This window comes from Euleptes europaea, chromosome 8, assembly GCF_029931775.1.
Source record: "Euleptes europaea isolate rEulEur1 chromosome 8, rEulEur1.hap1, whole genome shotgun sequence".
Lineage (NCBI taxonomy): Eukaryota > Metazoa > Chordata > Lepidosauria > Squamata > Sphaerodactylidae > Euleptes > Euleptes europaea.
The window spans coordinates 54,127,942-54,147,798 of record NC_079319.1 but is presented as its reverse complement, the minus strand read 5'-3'; the positions used below and the strand labels follow the sequence as shown (position 1 = coordinate 54,147,798).

Genomic DNA, 19,857 nt, shown 5'->3' with positions numbered 1-19,857 from the left:
CTGAGAAGATATGCTATAGCATAGCACCATTTAATCTAGTAATGTTTGGAAACATGAATTCGTTAGCAAGAAGTATAATGGCTAAGAACTGGAAGCAAACAAATAAACCTTCAATCAAAGAATGGAGAGAAATGTTATGGATATATATGCGGATGGCCAAATTTACTGATTCTTTACATGGTAAAGATATGGATGAATTTAAAAAAATATGGTCTAAGGCCGCTGCATATTGGGATAAATTGGCAAAAACAGATTTTATAGGTATTGTTAAGGAATTATAGACTAAAGTGTTCTTAATTAGTGAATATAGTAATTTTTTTTTTTAATATACTGTCATAACACCGCTCCAGAAGTCCTAGGGTGGAGAGTACACAGGTGAGTGGTGGAGGTTTGGGCGCTATATATTTTATAAAGGATAGTTTATTATGTATTAGCAATGGATGTAATAGTGCTCTTTGTATTTGTATTTTTTTGGGATTGTATTGTATTATGATTTTATTTTTGTTTTATTTTTGTTGTTTACTTATAAAAAGCAATAAAAATTTATATATATAAAAAAAGAAACATGAATTCGTTGACCAAATTAAGCCTCTCTTATTTGGAGGCCAGCTAGCACGAACAATTTTTGACTTACTTGAAGGAAAGCAAGGATCTTCAGGATAGGTTTCTTTATCATACAAGAAAGGATGATAACGAATAACACCTTCCACTACACCTTCTTCTTCTACGTGAGCCTTAAACTCAAAATTATCAGCAGCTGTTTTTATATATAAAGTCTGCATATCATCTTTGATTTCTCTAAGATTCACAATCTTCGGTGTCTTTCCCTTTTCATACATTGAAATCTAAATAAAGACACAAATAAATGTAAGTTCTCCTCTTACAAAGAAACCCCCTTATCATCTTCATCTGTGGATGAAATCAACATTAATGATCAAACTACCAACTAAATATAATTAATGGGTTAGATCCTGCCAGTCTGTTCCATTTGGAGGTTCTTTAATTGTCAGAACACTTCCTTGTGCAGCAGGAACTGATTTTCGTGATTCAGTCCATCATTTTGGAAATGTAACATTTATCAAATAATTCAAAATAATACAGGACAATAATACATCATGGTATAATTGATATTAAATACAATGATTTTCAGTTATATTGATACAGGTCCTACCTCAATATCAATACTGTTGAAAGCTCCTGATTTCTTCATTGGCAAGTTATTTTCATTTCCTTTTGGTCCATGTATATAGTAATGATATATGTGTCTGTAATATTAAAAGTTTGACTAAAATACAGAGCAAAATCTAAATATACCCTATGAAATATTCTAGCTGATGTTTATTTTAGTTTAACTTAGGTATCTAAAAACTGGTATCTCCAGCCAGCATTTGGAAACAGGGCTAAATATACACTGCACCAAGGCATACAGATTTAGTACATTTACTTTGAACTCTGCAAGCACAGATCCATGTTCCTGGCTGCTAACAGCAATCCCATCCAGTGCCAGCCAGGAAAAGAACTAGGATTGAGCCAGGAAGGTAAATAATGCTAAACCATGATTAAGATTAATCGTGGTTTGATCATTCACATGATCAACTAACAATGGTTTCATATTGTATCTGAACTGGTCCAGTGAGTATGAGTGATCTATAAGGTATGCAAGGGCATGAAAAATTCTACTGCTTCCTGCCCTTGGGTAGGAAAATTGTATATGAAAGACAACCCAATTTTCATGCTCTTCCCAAAAGGCTCCAGGTCCATCTACTAACAATCTGACACAAACACCACACCTGAGATAGTATTCATGTTTTGTGGGAACTGCACAACGAAAGCGTGCAATATGATGGTCAGCTTCTGAACATAAAATGTTAACATACGCCAGTTGCCTTGTCCAAAGGTAAAAGTTGTTTTTCAAGTAGTGCACATGTTCTGGCTGTACTCTGGTAACAACTACCGCAGTGAAACTTTCTTTGTTCTTTTCTTCCATGATAAGATTGTGCAGGAATCGTTCATCATCATTAACAATGTGGGAAGAGTCAGAAGGCTGGGAGAAAGGTAGATTAAAAAAAGAGGTTACATGACAAGAAACACCAGGATCGTTAATCTACCCACAGGTTCATCAAGGGATCTAGTATTAGGAACATGAAGACTATAGGAATTATAGATCTGGCAAGAACTGATCCTGTATTTCATTTGAAGCTGGATACCAGAAAAGACAACTAGTAACCACAATTCATATGCTGCCCAAATCCTAATAAGTAACTGTATACTGTAAGAGGAATTTCTCAACTGTTCAGTATGTGTAAACAAGCCACTAGGGTGCCACTGAATTACCTTTCTATTTCTAATGAATCCACTGTATATATCTTCTTTATTTCTCTCTCTTTTTTCAAAATCTTCTTTAGAAAGAACAAGTTCATGAACATCTTGAGCATCTGCAGGCTTGCTTATCATCTGTTCAAGATTTTTTTTTTAAAAAAAAATTCACAGTTAGAACTGACAACAGACACGATGGTGCCCCTGGCCAAGGACAGAGCAAGGAGAAAGGACTCCCTATGTGGCAGAAATGAGACACGTGGTAGGTGGAAACATCAAGGTGTGCTTGTCCTAATACAATTCTTGGGTGAAGCTCACACCCCACCCAACCATGACATGACACACTAACATGGCAAGGAAAAGAATGAGTCATCCCCCGCCTCCCAGTGGACTTCCAGAAACCCAGGCCCTGCAGTGTACTCACCTGCAGTGAGTAAGGCAACTCCATGACTTGTGCCTGGAACTTCCAAGTGTTAGGCTATGGTCCATGTGGAAAAAGAGTACTGTTGCTAACAGTGGGGTGGGAGAGGTTGCTTACCAGAGGCCACAGAATGATGAAAAGGGGTAAAGGAAGGCAATACACAGCATTCCCAGCAACTGGACCATGCTAATAAGCTGCACGCACTGATTAAAGTTACAAAAAGATTCAAACGTTACTTACTCTGGTTGACTGTCCAACAAAAAACACTGCTTGTTTTCCACCGACCCCAAAATATGATATGTCACTGTTTAAACTGCGAGGTACTGCTGCAGGGCGTACATATCCTGAATGATCACTAATGTCAAAGCCAGATAAAAAGAAATGTCTAAAACTGTTTAACAGGTATTATTCCACTAAGTTTAAATGGTCACTGCTAAAAGTTTCCAATACGTAACTATTTATGATTTAGACCAGTGGTTCCCAAAGTGGGCAGTACCACCCCCTAGGGGCGGTGGGATTACCTAGGGGGGCACTAAGAGGCAAGGGGGCAGCAGGGGGGTGCTAGAGGTGGGCTCCTTCAACTATGCTGTTCACTAATTTACAATAGATCAAGCTATGGCACCATGCTGGCAAATTTGGTGGAAACTATCAGAATTTTTTTCCAGACTTTGAAGAGCTGGTACCACTGGATCAAGTGCATCAGTTTTGTTGAATAAGTTTCAACTAAAAAGTTTTAATTTGATTTTGAATAGATGTGCAATTAATCGTTACTGTTTAGAAATTTTAATGTTATTATCTTCTTTAGCGAGTCATGCAAACCCCCATTTTGAATAATGCTTTTTATAGGATAGGGTAGGGGGTGCTGGGGTTGAGTTTGTGGAACCAAGGGGGCGGTGGCCCAAAACGTTTGGGAACCACTGATTTATACAAAAATATGTAAAATTTACCATACCATAAACAGGACAAAATATCCCTATCATATGTTTACATAAATGTTCAGGGATACCACTTAGCTATTAAGACACTGCACATGATTATCACAATTACCTATGTGAATATTACCACATACTCATCATTTGCCAGCTTCTAGAAAGATGAGGCACCCTGACCTGGATAGCCCTAGATCTCAGAAGCTAAGCCCTGGCAAGTATTTGGATGGAAGACCTCCAAGAAATACCAGGATCATGACGTGGAGGCAGGCAATGGCAAACCACCTTTGAATGTCTCTTGCCTTGAAAACTCACCAGGTGTCGCCATAAGTCAGACGTGACTTAATGGCAAAAAAGAAGAAAAAAAAGAACAATGAGGCAGAACAGCAATGTTGGTATTGCTGATGTAACCGTTGCAATGTCAGTAATCATAAAATGCAAAATAAGCACAGAAATACTGAGTTGTTAAAATGTAACATATAAGGGCTACTTTCTATTTATTGTTCACAGGCCTACCATTTCTGGAAACATTCTGCAGGATTTTTTCCAACTTGCTTTCTCAACTGAAAGCAAAACTGCTTCACCAGTTTTGTCCCTGAACCTTTACTTCTTCAAATAGTCTTGGTTCCCCCCGCACCCCCAACTCATCATGATCTCTACAGTTTACTGAATTTCAACATATTAGCCATCAGGTATGCTGATTTTGCTCTAACAGTTTCCTAAATTCATCAAATCTACAGGTAAATATCACAAATCTGAGAATACACTAACCTTTCAACATCACCTTGTCGTGTGAATTTTGACAACCGATACACAGCCCAATTATTCAGTTGTTTAGAAGTCATGCCTCTTCCATTGTCTATAACAGCAATAGCTGGCTTTCCCTGGGCATCATCGAATAACTTAAAAAAAAGAAACAGCATCTAAAGATAAAGATACTATGAAACAGTAAGCCTGAAAAATATTAGAATAACTCCTTAGTATCTTACCAGCTTTAACTGTATGCTTCGGATACCGGCATTTCGAGAAGTAGCTGATAAAGAGTTATCAATTAATTCCGCAAGTGCGAAGGCTAAATAAAAAAAGAAAAAGTTTTCTGAGTGTTACCAGCATTCAAAAGGCAATGTCCCTTTTCTCCATTACCCTCCTCTTTGATAATAGTGCTGATAGATATTTATTATAAAAATAGTATACCAATAACTGACGCATATTATTAACACAGATGTAGTTCGCCACTACCACTAATCCCCAATCAAATATTAATTCTTATTTGTATAGCAATCACGGTCCTCAAAGCAGTTCACAACAGACAGCACTATAATGTAAAATCAAACAGAAAAGGCATAATGAAATATATGTCTCTACTTTCCTCTGAATGGAAGAAAATTACCTCAGGTGGGAAAGAATTCCAGTTACATAGCCTAATGAATTGTATTGACCTGAGCGCCCAGTTCTTTCTAGGAACTGTAGTTCTCAATATCAAGCGTTTTTGGGAACTATGTTATCCAGAATGCTTTAAGCACCCAAGGATGTTGATGGGCATTTAATTCATCCAGAGAGGGTAGAAACCAGGAACGAAGAAGAAAGGAGGAATTAATAATGTTTCATTCTCTTCCAGATTGCCTACAATTTTTTTATTGTCTTCACTGCCCACCAACACCACATCAGCAAAAACAAGCCAGCAAAAAACATTCCTTTTTTGAATTAGAAGTTTTAACTACACTTAAGATACAAAAGACCACAATATACCATTCATAAATTCTTACCATTAGTGTGATCCATACTTTGATTAATATTTCCTATAACAACTCATATTTACTGTCTGAGAGGTACCTATGCACATATGCCTTTAGGTTCACTCTCAAAAACTAGTTTCAGTTCCCCCACTCAAAACCTGTATGGGAAGGTCCTCACTTAATTCCAATTCTGTGTGTTCCCCATTGGAATAAAAAAAGAAGCCTATTGTTGAAGCTGGCAGGCAGCACAGAGCAGTTTAAATACCCCGCCTCCCAGCTGGCTGTCTGGGCAGGGAACGCCGGCTGGCGGGAGTCCGCACATTCGCTTCATAAGATGCACCGACATTTCCCCTCACTTTTGAGGAGGAAAAAAGTGCGTCTTATGGAGCGAAAGATACGGTAATCTATATCAAATAGAAATATCATATATAGCTGCTATATTTCTAATTGTATCCTTTCATAGCAATATTTCACATTTGTACCAATCAAAAGAAACTTAACCCTTGCTTCCAATAAAGAATGCTGTCCAACAATTAAAAAAACATTCCAGGATTTTTTTAAAGCTACAGTATCTAAAGCAAACGATTTCTATCAGTTTAGATAGTTTGACGATCTATCAGATTTATACCAGCCAAAATTTAACATTCTTTTTTTAAAACATCTTTTCAACTCCTGGCAATTATCATTTTAGTAGCTGTTATTAGTTCCAGAGTCATAGGTCTATGCTTGAGAGGAGCAATATCTGTTATCAATCCCAACAATGCTAACTTAGTTTCTTTTGGTAAATTGGGATGCAGCTGATAACAAAAGGAGAGAAGAGATGACTTCTGGCGGGAGGTAGTGTTCTCAGCCCTCTCAGTACAATCTATTTCCAGTCAATTGAAAAAGAGGTTGAATTGTTCAGACTTCAATCAGATGAGAGCTGGAGTGGGGAAAACTGACTCATCCCCACTTATTTGGAAAAACTGAATGAGGAGAAAAAGAATCTAGGTTTATCTACTGAGATACATAACAATAAAAGGAAAATTCAGTCATACTGATCGAAATGTTAAACCCAACAATCTAGTATATTGCCACATGTGGGTTACGAAGTTTCCCAGGGCCTTAAGGCAAGTTTTTAAATAAACCTTTTAGCACCCCAGCATTTGGTAACTAATAGAATAGAATACAATTCTGAAAAGTGCCTCCTGGGACCCATCAACAAAATTTCTGGATTGTACATTTTTTATGTAACCTCCCATGCTGCTGAGTAGATATCAAGAAGCTTTTCACTTGTAGTTACTAGAAGACTGTGATTTCATTACTATGACTTGCAACTTCTTCAGAATTTATAACACGTGCCACCCGGGATGGCATATGTGCCTGTTAACCCAGGGGCCTAATGCACTCAGTATATACTACGTTTAAAAAAACGTGTTATCCAGGTTAGATCGCACCTCAGACCTCCCATTTCGGCTTGGAAATGCTTTGGAAGTGCCAGACATCTGTTTTTTCCCCAAACGCCTATACCACGATGTATTTCGTTATGTCGTTTCAAAACCGGCAATCCAAGAGGTGCGTTCAGTTACATACGCTATTCAGTTCTCCTCCCCTCTTTCTGCAACACCCAATGAAAAGCCTTTCTCCTCCCATCTCACCTTCCCCCTCCCCTCCCGTTCGCATCCACCAATCATTATTGTTACTTAATTCCCCCCCACAAGTGCTTGTGGTCTTACAAAGGAACACAGGAACGTTGGAACATTAGATCAACCATTTGTATTTGTGCATGGTCCCAATCAAACATTTCCCTCTTTTATTTGCTTGCGTCCTCCATTTTTTTTATCGGCATCTGCTTTTGCTATCGTTGGGTCAAAGGGAGGCTTGTTCGTTGAGACGAAGGAAAGGGGGTGGAAGAGAGCAGGCTACAGGATCCCAGATGGGACACACTCCTTTTGATTGGTTTGTGCTTGGACTGTACCATCACTTAAACATGAGCGGGTGGATTGTATTGCCAAGCATTCCCCCCCGCCCCATCACACTGGGGAATTGTCTGCTCTCTACCTAGCCTCAACAGGAATTTCATGTTTTTGGAGGGAAAAAACCCTTTCTTAACCTCCAAACCACCTCCAAGCCCCCCCTTTATTTAAACCATGATAACTTCTAGTTCACCCCCCCCCCCCAATCTCTAGGCAGAAGGACTTTTCCTATTCTGCTTCTAGGTCCCGATGGATTGCAAGACCCCTCTATTTTCCCAATCACCCAACTTCTAGGGCACCTTCCCCCCTCCCATTAGTTTCACTAGTCGGTTACAATGCAATCTGATTAGAGAGTTCTGTGCGTGGTTTGTGTGCACGCGAGAACTAGAGGCGTTGGGGGAAAACGTGAGGCCACTGTCCTATCATCCCGTTGCAACGATGATCCAAAATGCCGAGGGGGGGAGGTAGAGGGGAACCCAAGCAACGTCAAGATTACGTGTTGCTTCCTCCACACACCCCTCTCTCTTGTGTGTGCACTATTTTATTGGAGGTGCGCTCTGAAAGCAGATGTTTCAGAGACGTTAGAACGGGCAGGAGGGCGGGGGGAAATTGGAACTCGCATCCAGGACAAACGCTTTTAAGGTGTTTTCCACACGTTTCCTGGACTGGGTGCGATAAACCTGCCAGATTAAGTGGGCACTTACGCCGGCGCAACATAATGCCAGCTTCCCCCCCTCCCCGGAATGAGCTGGAAGGGTTTACTTTGGCATGTCACGTCCAGCATGGCTTTTAACAATCTGAAATGGGTTCAATAGTTAACTTTATTATTCAACAACAAAGCATTTGTCTTAAATGCTAATAAAATTATTTCATCTGTCTTTAACATTAATAATTCAAAGAAAATCTGAAAAAACTTACGTAGAGGATTTTGCCCTTCACTAGCATAATATTCATACATTCCACTTTTCACAAGTGTGTCATAATGTGGTAGGAAATCAATACGCTCCTTTGTTGCAGAGGGGAGTGATTGATCGACTGATTGTAGCAAGTAGAAAGTCATCTTGTCTTTAACAATTCCACCTGCAACATATGTATGAAACTTTGAAAGGAAACAATTTCATCATCCATATTTTCCCCAAAATACAAATCAAGTTTTTTTGTTTGTTGATTTTAATTCTCCTTACACTTGCAAGTCAGCTATACTATATACAAAACAATCTACCACTGCTGGAAAAATCACATACATCTAATCACTCAGATAGCTAAATACTTGATGTGGATATTTTTTCTATTGCAACCCAGTGCAACTGTCTAAAATCTGCAACGTTGCCTCCTTTAAAACAACACTTTGACCTTGCAATGTTTTTCTACAGATTTCAAAATCCTGTTGTGGTATTACTATTCAGACACAAGTAGCCTTTTGATACAGGCAGCAAAATCCTAAAAAAGAGAGATCAAAATCTGTATTTTATTTTATAATGTTTGTAGCATGGGCTTTCATAGAATTGTGTCTCCTCCACCAGACAACTTTTATTTTAGATTGTACCTTTTAAGAGAAAATATACTTACCAAAGTTTTCACTGGTGATCTGCTGTCTGTTAGTTGTTGTGATAACAAATGTTTCTTCTGAGGAAATATCAAATGCCTATAAACATAAATTAAAGATTATCTTTCCCACTGTGCAATTAATAGAGTTCAAGGTTAAAATGCTTACATTTTACTCTAAATCCCTACCTTACATAGGTTTCCCTAAAGAGGTAAATGAAAGACATCAGGGATGTGTCCCCCCCACCCCCAAATACCTGTACTGGTGATTTGATTAAGTCTGTAAAGCAGATCAGCCCTGGTCTTCCTAAACAATGCAATGTGATGGGCAGCCACTGATTACTTAAACCTACCCTACAAACACAGCAGATTATAAGAGGCCACTGGTGAATGTTAGTCTTACTCTTACTCCATTATCACTCCTAACCAGCCCTCAGCCATTATGGTATAAAAGACTTCTGAAGCAGAAATGCATGTTCCCCAAAAGACAGAAGAATACTGCAAAATCTGGTGCCTAGCTTTCTGGAACAAACAAGATAACAGACAAGGTCACCGTGACACAGGAAAAATAGCTCCAACAAAAAATGGTGACATGAAGAGGTGGTCTATCATGTCTTGCATGTATCATAACATCCCAGCCATATTCTACCCAAATTAGGAAACAGATTACGACACTTCTCTTTTTTTCTTACCGTATTTTTCGCTCCATAAGACGCACTTTTTTCCTCCTCAAAAGTGAGGGGAAATGTCTGTGCGTCTTATGGAGCGAATGTGTGTGAATCCGGCCCCCGGGGAGAAGGGCAAAGCTGCGAGAGGCCCTGGGAGCCACGGCCGACCCCTGCTGCGGTAGCCCAGCGAGGAGCCGGCACGCCCCGGGAGCCGGCTAGGAAGCCGCCAGCCAGCTGGGGGGCAGGAGGCCCCTCCCAGCAGCTGCCCAGCAAAGCGGGAGCCCGGCGTGGAGCCCACGCACCCCAGGAGCTGGCTTTAAAGCCGCCAGCCAGCTGGGGGGGGTGGGAGGCCCCTCCCAGCCGCCCAGCGCAGCGGCAGCGGAGCCGGGACGCCCTGGGAGCCGGCTGGGACGCCACCAGCCAGCTGGGGGGCGGGAGGCCCCTCCCAGCTGCCCAGTGCAGCCTCGGGACCGGGAAGCGCTGGGGGGAAGTTAAACTCCTCCGCGCTGCCATCCCAGACAGCGCAGAGCACTTTCAAGACCGCCCTGCCCAGCTTCTAGGGACTCCCTAAAAGCCCGGTGGGGGGGTCTTTAAACTCCTCCGCGCTGCCATCCCAGGCAGCGCAGAGCACTTTCAAGACCCCCCCGCCTGCCTTTTCCTGCCTTTAAAGACCGACCCGCCCGGTTTCCTTGGAGTCCCAGGAAACTGGGCGGGGCGGTCTTTAAACTGCTCCATGCTGCCTGGGCAGGCAGTGCGGAGCAGTTTAAACCCCCACCGCCCCCCTTCCCGGGTGAGTCTTTAAACTGCTCTGCGCTGCCTGCCAAGGCAGCTGTTGGGCGGGGACTGGGACCGGGAAGCGCGGGGGGGGGGGGGGAGGTTAAACTGCTCTGCGCTGCCTAGCCGGGCGGGGGTGTCTTAAACTGCGCTGCCTGCCTAGGCAGCACAGAGCAGTTTAAAGACCCCCCCCCCCGCAAAAAGTGTTCCCACGCCTAAAAACATTTGGCTCATGATCCCTGTAAGTATAAGCTTCAATTGTCCATTCCATGTTTCTTAACTGTGAATTTTCCTTTTTGAACATGCTTGGGTTGATTTCAATGTTAAGGATAAACATTTAGTTTATCCTATATAATTCAGTAATATTTTATCAAGCTTCATTTGCAACTTTCTAACCTCTTCAAAAGTCCAAAATACAAACAACAATTACTAGAATGTAGTTTCATTCCGCTCTGCAGAAAGTCTCTAAGCACCTCATCATGACACACTTGTTATGTTTGCTATTATACTTTAATTAGAAGTATTGCATCATTATTTGTATTGGTAATCATTTCTCAGCTGACTTCTGTACTGAACAAATTCAAAACAGAAATGTATTTAGTACTTACAAAGTTGTACCAAAAGTATACCTCCAGCCAGAAAGCGGGGAGGGGAAAGGACTAACAAGGAGAAGACAGGTTCATGTCTGATGCTGCCACCATGAATAGTAAAGATGTAGCTTAGCTACTCTGCCCTTCCATGCTCATAGGCCATTTATGCTGGGTAATTAGTAGTGCGTTCCTGGCTGAAGTGCCCCACATATTTTTTTTAGTTTTGCATGCTGAACCGTCATTCAGGAAGTGACTGTGAAGATGGCGCATACCTACTTCACATTTCTTAAGAGCCCCTTTAATGCGACCTTTTGTGTTTGCTCCGCCTCCACACTGAAGAATCCGCTCAAGGAAGCATGCAAAACGACTGCCGCGTGTTAGCTATGCAAACGGCGATTGGCTAATGGAAGGAACAAAGGAGCAGGCGAGTGGGGAGGATGGAATTTCTCCTTTTGCATTGGGACCATGAATAAGCATTTTAAAGGTCACATTTTTAAAAAGAGCTTTGAGCGAGGATCGAAATTGACCCTGCATAAATGGACATACTGTTAGGGATATAGCTAATATCCCAACATCTATCTTAAAAGTATATCTTTAAGCAAAACAAACCCTGAAACCTTTGCTATCTACCATTCAGTTCACTGCCTACTTTACAAAATCTTCATACATGTCCATTTCCCCCCAAATGCAATTACTGTATAGTAATTTCTTATGATGTCTTTATCTCAGTTTGCTTCATGCATACTTGGTATCTGTAATAATGTCAAGTGAAAACCAACCATCAAGACAAAGATTCTGATTTACGACATCTGTGCACTTAGTATCCTTCGTATGTGAACTAGACATAGAACACCTCCAGCTTTCAGTTCTGTTTACTGTACCTTATGTAATGGCTTTTACAGGAAAGACATCCACACCCAGCCCAAATTATTTGCATTCTGCTGCTTCTTCAACAGAGATTTCATGTGTGCACAGGATGTGAGGCTACAGCCCTTGCTTTACAGGAAAACTGACTGGGCCAGAAATGCAACGAGGAAATTCTGTCAATCAACAGGTACAACTAGTACCAAAGCCTTTAGTGATCAACACAATACTAAGGTGAGAAATGGTGCAGAGAAGTGGCTTAGGAGAAAAAGGACAAACAGTAGAACCTATTGCAGCAGTAACTGTGATATCACTACTCTTGTCTTGCCGAGTTTGCAAGTTATCCAAAAATTCCAGTATTTTTCAACTGTCAATGAATCCTGTTGCTCAGAGCTACTTTCATCTTGGACAGTTAGTGGAAATAATTACAGAACAGTTGGATTAACTGCTTTTTAATAGAGGTTAGGAGTTGAGATTGGCCTTCTTATCTTGCTATATCAGATGCAACTCATATGCACATGCTGATTGGCTTATTTGGATTTATGTTGATTATAGGGTTGCCAACCTCCAGGTACTAGCTGGAGATCTCCCACTATTACAATCTCCCACTATTACAATCCAGCCAATAGAGATCAGTTCCCCTGGAGAAAATGGCCGCTTTGGCAATTGGACTCTAAGGGATTGAAGTCCCCTCCCCAAAACCCCACCCTCCCCAAAAGCCTCCCGCCAGTAGTGAAGAATGTCCTGGCAACCCTAGTTGATTATCTCATATTAAGTTATGAACTAGTCAGGTATCTAGATAATCATACAATAAATATATTAGATCAGATTTAGAGATAGATAAGTTCGATATTTTTCTATAAATAAGCACTTCTGTGACAAGCAAATCAGATTTCACTGGATGGAAGTCTCAGAAGAAGACGAGGTGAGAGAACCTGGGCTTTTTGATAATCCCTAAAAGCAGCGAGACAAAAGCTGAAGCATGATTTGGTTTTAAAACTATTACATGATAGGAACTTTGATAATTTTAGCATTTATCTTCATAGTAATTGTAGGGTTAACTTTTCTTGCTTATACTTTTTTCTGTCTTGTTCAATAAAAAGAATATTGTCCTTTCTCAATAAAAGATAAAAAATGTGTACAGCTGTTCTACCTGGCTTGCTGGTTAACAGTTCAGAGAATGGAACTCTATCCATTATTCTTTTGTATTATCAGAATTAAAGGTTGTAAATCACCTTTAATCAATAAATCCTGGAGAACTCTGCATTTTACACAGGCAAAGCCTTTAAATTTGTTTAGTTCAGATTCTCTAATAGTGTAACGAGAGATTCCCTCCCACATCCTATCACTAACATTTGAACTAAGTTATCTGATAAAGAAAGCAAAACACCTGAGCACTTTTGACAGATTAATTAATCTTATCATTATTTTAAATTGTGACCTCTTTTTCCTCTTTAAAGCACTGTAAAATAGCAAGATGGGTTGGGGTGGAGCTATAGCCAAAAACACTGGGATCACCAATGCAGACATCTTTGCCCAGGCCACAGTGGTATGAAAATTCTCCCCCAGTCAGTGTGGCTAATGATTCTATAGGCATCTTTTTCAAAGCTCATTGATTTGGCTTACTGCTCCTTACATTCTTGTGGATAGTTCCTGATTTAAATTATATATTCTTATTCTTTCAGATATGCCTGCCAATGAGTCTCATGATAGAAATATCAAAAATAGTTCTTTCCACTCGAAAACCACTCTTCAAAAAGTATTTAATTAAGGGATATCCTAGGTTAGAAACAGAGCAGGAAGGGACCTCAAGGGTCATCTGTGCAATGCAGGAAATTAACAGCTACCACCACCCCCACTCCCCAAATGACCCCTGATCTATGCCCAGGGAAAGGCAAAAAACCTCCAGGATCCCTGGGCCAATCTCGCCTAAAAAAAATTCTTTCCTGACCCCAAAGTTTCTGTCATTAGCAGAAAGGGCGCCAAGCACTGGCTCATTACTACCTGCCTCCCTCTCGCAATCTGACTAAATTCACAGTGAGTCACAAAATCAGCATTGCTGTCAGACAGCGATCAAGCTTCTGCTTAAAAACCTCTTCATTTAGAGTTCAGGTTTGAGATGAGTTTTAAGTTTGATTAACAAACTTAAACTTATGCTGGGTAGAATCCCATGGTCAGCAATACTTAAGGAGAAGGGAGTTCAAGAAGGGTGGGAGTTTCTTAAAAATGAAATACTGAAGGCACAATCACAAACCATTCCTATGGGAAGGAAAAATGGGAGGAGCCTAAAGAGGCCAGAGTGGCTCCATAAACAGCTTTTTAAAGATTTGAGAAATAAAAAGAACCCATTTAGGAAGTGGAAGGAGGACCTTATAACCAAAGATGAATATGAACAAATAACTAGTGCTTGTAGGGAGAGTGTTAGGAAAGCTAAAGCTCAGTATGAGCTTAGGCTAGAGAGAGATGCTAAACAAAACAAAACAGGGTTCTTTTCCTACGTGCAGAGTAAGAAAAAGAACAAGGACATGATAAACCCATTGCGGAAAGTGAAATTGTAATAGGAGATGAAGAGAGAGCAGAACTCCTCAATTCCTACTTTTCCTGTCGTTTCCTCAGTTGTGCGAGGGAAACGTGCTCAACATGGCATAAACAGAACACATAATGAGGGGAGGAAGGTGCAGCCTAGGATTGCATTGAGGTAGTGCACAAACACCTAGTTTCTTTAAATGAAACGAAGTCCTTAGGACCAGATAAATTGCATCCAAGGGTAAAGAATTTGCAGATGTAATTTCTGAGCCTCTGTCCATTATTTTTGAGAATTCTTCGAGAACAGGTTAGGTGTCAGAAGATTGGAGGCGGGCAAATGTTGTCCCCATTTTCAAGAAGGGGAAAAAAGAGGATCTGGGTAACTACCAACCCATCAGTTTGACATCTATGCCGGGAAAGGTTTTTGAACAAATAATAAAACAGTCAGTCCCCGAGCATTTAGAAAGGATGGATCTGATTACTACGAGCCTGCACGGGTTTCTCAAGAACAAGTCATGTTAGACTAATCTTATCTCCTTTTTTGAGAAAGTTACTACCTTCCTGGATCAGGGGAATGCTTTAGACATAGTTTATCTTGATTTCAGTAAGGCTTTTGATAAGGTTCCGAATAATATTCTTGTTGACAAATTGGGAAAATGTGATTTAGAGCCTCTTACTGTTAGGGGGATCTGTAACCTGTTGACAGATCACAGCCAAAGAGTGCTTGTTAATGGTTCCTCATCCACTTGGAGAGGAGTGACTAGTGGAGCGACTCAGGGATCTGTCCTGGGCCCTGTGTTTTTCAACATCTTTATAAACGATTTGGATGAAGGAATAGAGGGGATACTTATTAAATCTGCATATGATACTAAATTGGGAAGGGTAGCAAATATGGTAAAAGACAGAGCCAGGATACAGGATGATCTTGACAGGCTGGAGAATTGGGCTAAAATGCATTTCAACAGAGATAAATGTAAAGTTCTGCATTCAGGTAGGAAAAATCAAATGCATAGTTATAGGATGAGGGAGACTTGTCTTAGCAGTAGTGTGTGTGAAAAGGATCTTGGGGTCTTAGTAGACCAAACACTAAACATGTGTCAGCAGTGTGATGCGGTAGCTAAAAAGGCAAATGCAATCTTGGGCTGTATCAACGGAAGTATAGTGTCCAGATCACGTGAAGTGATGGTACTGCTTTACTCTGCTCTGGTTATACCTCACCCAGAATATTGTGTTCAGTTTTGGGCACCAGGATTTAAGAAGGATGTAGACAAGCTGGAATGTGTTGAGAGGAGGGCAACAAAGATGGTGAGGGGTCTGGAGACCATGTCTTATGAGGAAAGGCTGAAGGAGCTGGGTATGTTTAGCATGAAGAGGAGAAGACTGAGAGATGATATGATAACCACCTTCAAGTACTTGAAGGGGTGTCATATAGAGGATGGTGCAGAGTTGTTTTCTGTTGCTCTAGAAGGTCGGACCAGAACCAATGGGTTCAAATTAAATCAAAAGAGTTTCTGTCTAGACATTAGGAAGAATTTTCTAACAGTTAGAGCGGTTCCTCAGTGGAACAGGCTTCCTTGGGAGGTGGTGGGTTCTCCCTCCCGGGACAGTTTTAAGCAGAGACTAGATGGCCATCTGTCAGCAATGCTAATTCTATGACCTTAGGCAGATCACAACAGGGAGGGCATCTTGGCCATCTTCTGGGCTTGGAGTAGGGGTCACTGGGGGTGTGTGGGGGAGGTTGTGAATTTCCTGCATTGTGCAGGGGGTTGGACTAGATGACCCTTCCAACTCTATGATTCTGATGGTCCCTTCCAGCTCTGTGATTCTATGGGGATGAAGTTTTCTGTCTCCTCTCTAGGTTAACAAGCTAAACCCATTTGAATGATTTTTAGTAAGTACTTGAACTTTACAGGCACTTTGTTTTTTTCTTTGCTTAGCAGTCTACATAGTGTCAATGTAATACTTCATTTCGAAAGTGCACTGATGCGTACAATATGGTGCCTTACAACATGGGGGATGGAACTATAAAAGGTTCCTGTAAGACAGGGGTGGGGAACCTTTTTCCTGCCAAGGGCCATTTGCACATTTATGACATCATTCAGGGGCCATACCAGGTGTAGATCTCCCAGTGTGGGGGGGGAAGAGGCTAGGGTTGCCAGGTCTCCAGCCACCACCTGGAGGTTGGCAACCCCAGGAGAGGCCACACACAGAAGGCCTGCAGGGTGCCCCCACTCCTCCCTCCCAGGCGGAAGGGCAGCCAGCAGTGCGCCCGAGCAAATGAGGTGCCAGGGGGCACAGCCCACAGTCGATCGGCAAGGGAGGAAGGAAAACAGAGAAAGAGGAAAAGGGAGGAAGGGAGAGAAAGGGAGAAAGAAATGGAGAGAGAGGGAGAAAGAAAGAAAAGGATGAAGGGAGACAAAGAAAAGGACGGAGGGAGACAACGAAAGAGACAGAAAGAGGGAGAGAAAGGAGAAGGAGTGACAGAAAAAGAGGAAGAGAAAAGCCTTCCCCCACACACACACCCCCGCTGGCCCCGCGCGACTGGGCCCCAGCCTCTCCTGCCCACACACACACGGCGGCGCAGAGCCCCACACGACCGGGCCCCAGTCTTTCCTCCCCAAAGTCTACAAAAGGGCCCCCCCAAAGCCCAATTGGCTCCTGCATGAATGCTCTGCCGCCGGGAGCCGCCAGCCTCTTTCCCCCTCCCTCTTGCTGCTCAACAGCCGACAGTCGGTGAAAGGAGGTCCAAAGGGCGTCGCAGCACCACTGTAAGCCGTGGCACCAGGAACACCCTCTGGGAGGGCTGCCCTGCTCCCTGCCTCTGCAGCAGGGCCCCGGAGCTCCCGAGGGCCACAAAAAATGTCCTCGGGGGCCACATACGGCCCCTGGGCCTGAGGTTCCCCACCCCTGCTGTAAGATGATCTCATTTTATTTTTATCATCCTTAGTTATCTTTTTATTGAAACAAGTATTACAAGACATGTATGTTCTTGTGCATAGGACCATGACTTCTAGGAATGTTTGAATCTATATTTCACATGTTTTTCAGCTAAAAATAATAATAATCCAAACTATCACACCAGAAAGGGGTGGGGAGAGAGGAGAGAAGAAACGGTTGTGGTAACATAGTGAAAACTTCTGAGCTGTGCAGAAAGCTGCTTCATCCCAGAGGTTTCCAAGTGGCAGTCTCCCTAGAGTACCACTGCTTACGTCAATAAGGTAGATCACGATGGGTAGCTGTGTTAGTCTGTGCATAGCAGTAGAATAGAGCAAGAGTCCAGTAGTACCTTCAAGACTCTCAACAATTCTGGCAAGGTATGAGCTATATGAGTCAATAAGGGTATGAGTCAATAAAGTAGTAGTAGTAGTAGAAGAGTTGGTTTTTATATGCCACCTTTCTCTACCCCTTAAGGGAGAATCAAACCGGCTTACAATCACCTTCCCTTCCTCTCCCCACAACAGACACCCTGTGAGGTAGGTGGGGCTGAGAGAGCTCTAGGAGAGCTGTGACTAGCTCAAGGTCACCCAGCAGGCTTTATGTGTAGGAGCAAAGAAACCAACTTGGTCCACCAGATTAGCATCTGCCACTCATGTGGAGGAGTGGGGAATGAAACCTGGTTCTCCAGGTCAGAGTCTACCGCTCTTAACCACCACACCACGCTGTACAAGATGCAGTACTCTTGGGAAAAGTCATCGAGCAGCTTTTTGTAGGAACTATCCCCCGCCCCCACGCAAAACTTCCACTACCAGCCTCACCACCCCCATCAGACACATGGGGATTTCACACCCGCGGCTCTTTATTTGTTTATTTATTTTCACACTTCTAGCCTGCCCTCCCCCAGCCAAAGCCGGGCTCAGGGCGGGTTACAACATTAAAATCTTACAACATAATTATAGATAATTCACAGTGGGTAGCCGTGTTAGTCTGTCTGCAGTAGTAGAAAAGGGCAAGAGTCCAGTAGCACCTTAAAGACTAACAAAAATATTTTGTGGTAGGGTATGAGCTTTCGTGAGCCGCAGCTCACGAAAGCTCATACCCTACCAGAAAATATTTTTGTTAGTCTTTAACATAATTATAAAACATATAAAACCATTAAAACCATTCTATTAATTATAAAACGATGGCCGCCATGCGTATAAAGTGCCCACTGTCACAGATGATGCCAACCATAAATTAATAATTAAAACCAGGTTGGGTACCCCCCCAATAAGTTGATTGTAGCCGGGGGGGGGGAGGGGAGTAGGGAGGGGAGCACTAGTCTCACTTTAGAGGAGGGTCTCCCAACCTTGCCCTGACCTGGATGGCCCAGGCTAGCCTGATCTCCTCAGATCTCAGAAGCTAAGCAGGGTCAGCCCTGGTTAGTATTTGGATGGGAGACCACCGAGGAAGACCAGGGTTGCTGTGCAGAGGAAGGCACTGGCAAAACCACCTCTGTGAGTCTCTTGCCATGAAAACCCCCCCCAAAAGGGGTCGCCATAAGTCGGATGCGACTTAACGGCACTTGACACATACACGCTCCCAACCTCCCTCTCAGCGCCCTGACAACAGCAGGCTGTCCCGTCCCGGCGTCTTCCTACACCGGAGGAGCGTCAGCGTCCCCCTCCCTCGCACCTCAACTTCTCCCTCGCTTCAGTCACCCGCCGCTTAGCGCCTTTCCGGAGGTTGTGCCTTTGGATCCGCGGCTCTCTAGACGGCCCATTTCCCCCCATCCAAATCCTCAGAAACTCAACAATAAAAGCCCCCCGTGCGGAGTTTCTGAGATCTCGGGTTGGGGGGGGGGAAGTGCGCATCTAGAGAGCGGCAAACCCAAAGCGAAACCTCCCGTGTATAAATGGCCTCTCGCCCGCTCGCGCGCACTTCCACTATCCCCCCCCCCCCAAATCAGCCGTTAACGTTCTACACCTCCGCGGTGACCCGCGCCGTTTTTGGGCGGGCGCGCCAAAGAAGCGCAGGCGCGCGAGGCCAGGCGAGGCGAACGTTGCTTCAGCCCTCATCCCTCTCCCATCCCCCCCCCCCCGATGCCCTCACCCGGCACACGGCGCTACGGAAACCCTCGTAGCTCCCCTCATGACAGTTCAGAACTTTCTCGCTGTCGTCCGACGCGTCCCGCCTCCGGTCGTACACGAAGGCGGTCAGGAGGCTGCTGGCGCCGTCCCTCCCCGCTGCCATGTTGAAGACGCCGCGCTGCGGACGGCGGCTGAGCTCCAGAAGCAGGATCCCTGCCCCACCCCCCAGCCCCGGCCGCCGCTCGCAGGCAGGCAGGCAGCTCGGGTCTTCGCCGAGGAAGGCGAAGGGAGGGAGACAGGCAGGGGGCGGGGCCGACACAACATCCAGACGCTGAGCCAGAGGAGGGGCGGGGCCACGGTTGACGGGCAACAACAAAAGGGCGGAGGAATTCAAAGGGAGGGGGCGGAGCGAGGGGCAGCAAACCCGGAAGAGAAACGGCTCGCGGGTCTTTCGGGCGGTCTGTAGAATGAGCCCAGGCTTTGAACGTCACGTCCGTTCACTTGAACGCACGAAGCTGCCTTATGCT

At 43.4% G+C, this 19,857-nt stretch overlaps 1 protein-coding gene across 1 annotated transcript in view; it reads right to left on the bottom strand.

Annotated features, from left to right (window-relative positions):
• Nucleotides 1-19,493, bottom strand: part of SMCHD1 (structural maintenance of chromosomes flexible hinge domain containing 1) — a 79,225-nt gene extending 59,732 nt beyond the window's left edge. The window contains exons 1-10 of the mRNA XM_056854934.1: nucleotides 19,353-19,493; nucleotides 8,927-9,002; nucleotides 8,276-8,437; nucleotides 4,656-4,738; nucleotides 4,438-4,568; nucleotides 2,978-3,092; nucleotides 2,335-2,454; nucleotides 1,878-2,044; nucleotides 1,172-1,265; nucleotides 635-845 (exon numbers count right to left, since the gene is read on the bottom strand). Of these exons, the coding sequence (XP_056710912.1) occupies nucleotides 635-845; nucleotides 1,172-1,265; nucleotides 1,878-2,044; nucleotides 2,335-2,454; nucleotides 2,978-3,092; nucleotides 4,438-4,568; nucleotides 4,656-4,738; nucleotides 8,276-8,437; nucleotides 8,927-9,002; nucleotides 19,353-19,493 (1,300 nt within the window). The remainder of the gene's footprint in view (nucleotides 1-634; nucleotides 846-1,171; nucleotides 1,266-1,877; nucleotides 2,045-2,334; nucleotides 2,455-2,977; nucleotides 3,093-4,437; nucleotides 4,569-4,655; nucleotides 4,739-8,275; nucleotides 8,438-8,926; nucleotides 9,003-19,352) is intronic.
• Nucleotides 19,494-19,857: the final 364 nt, after the last annotated feature.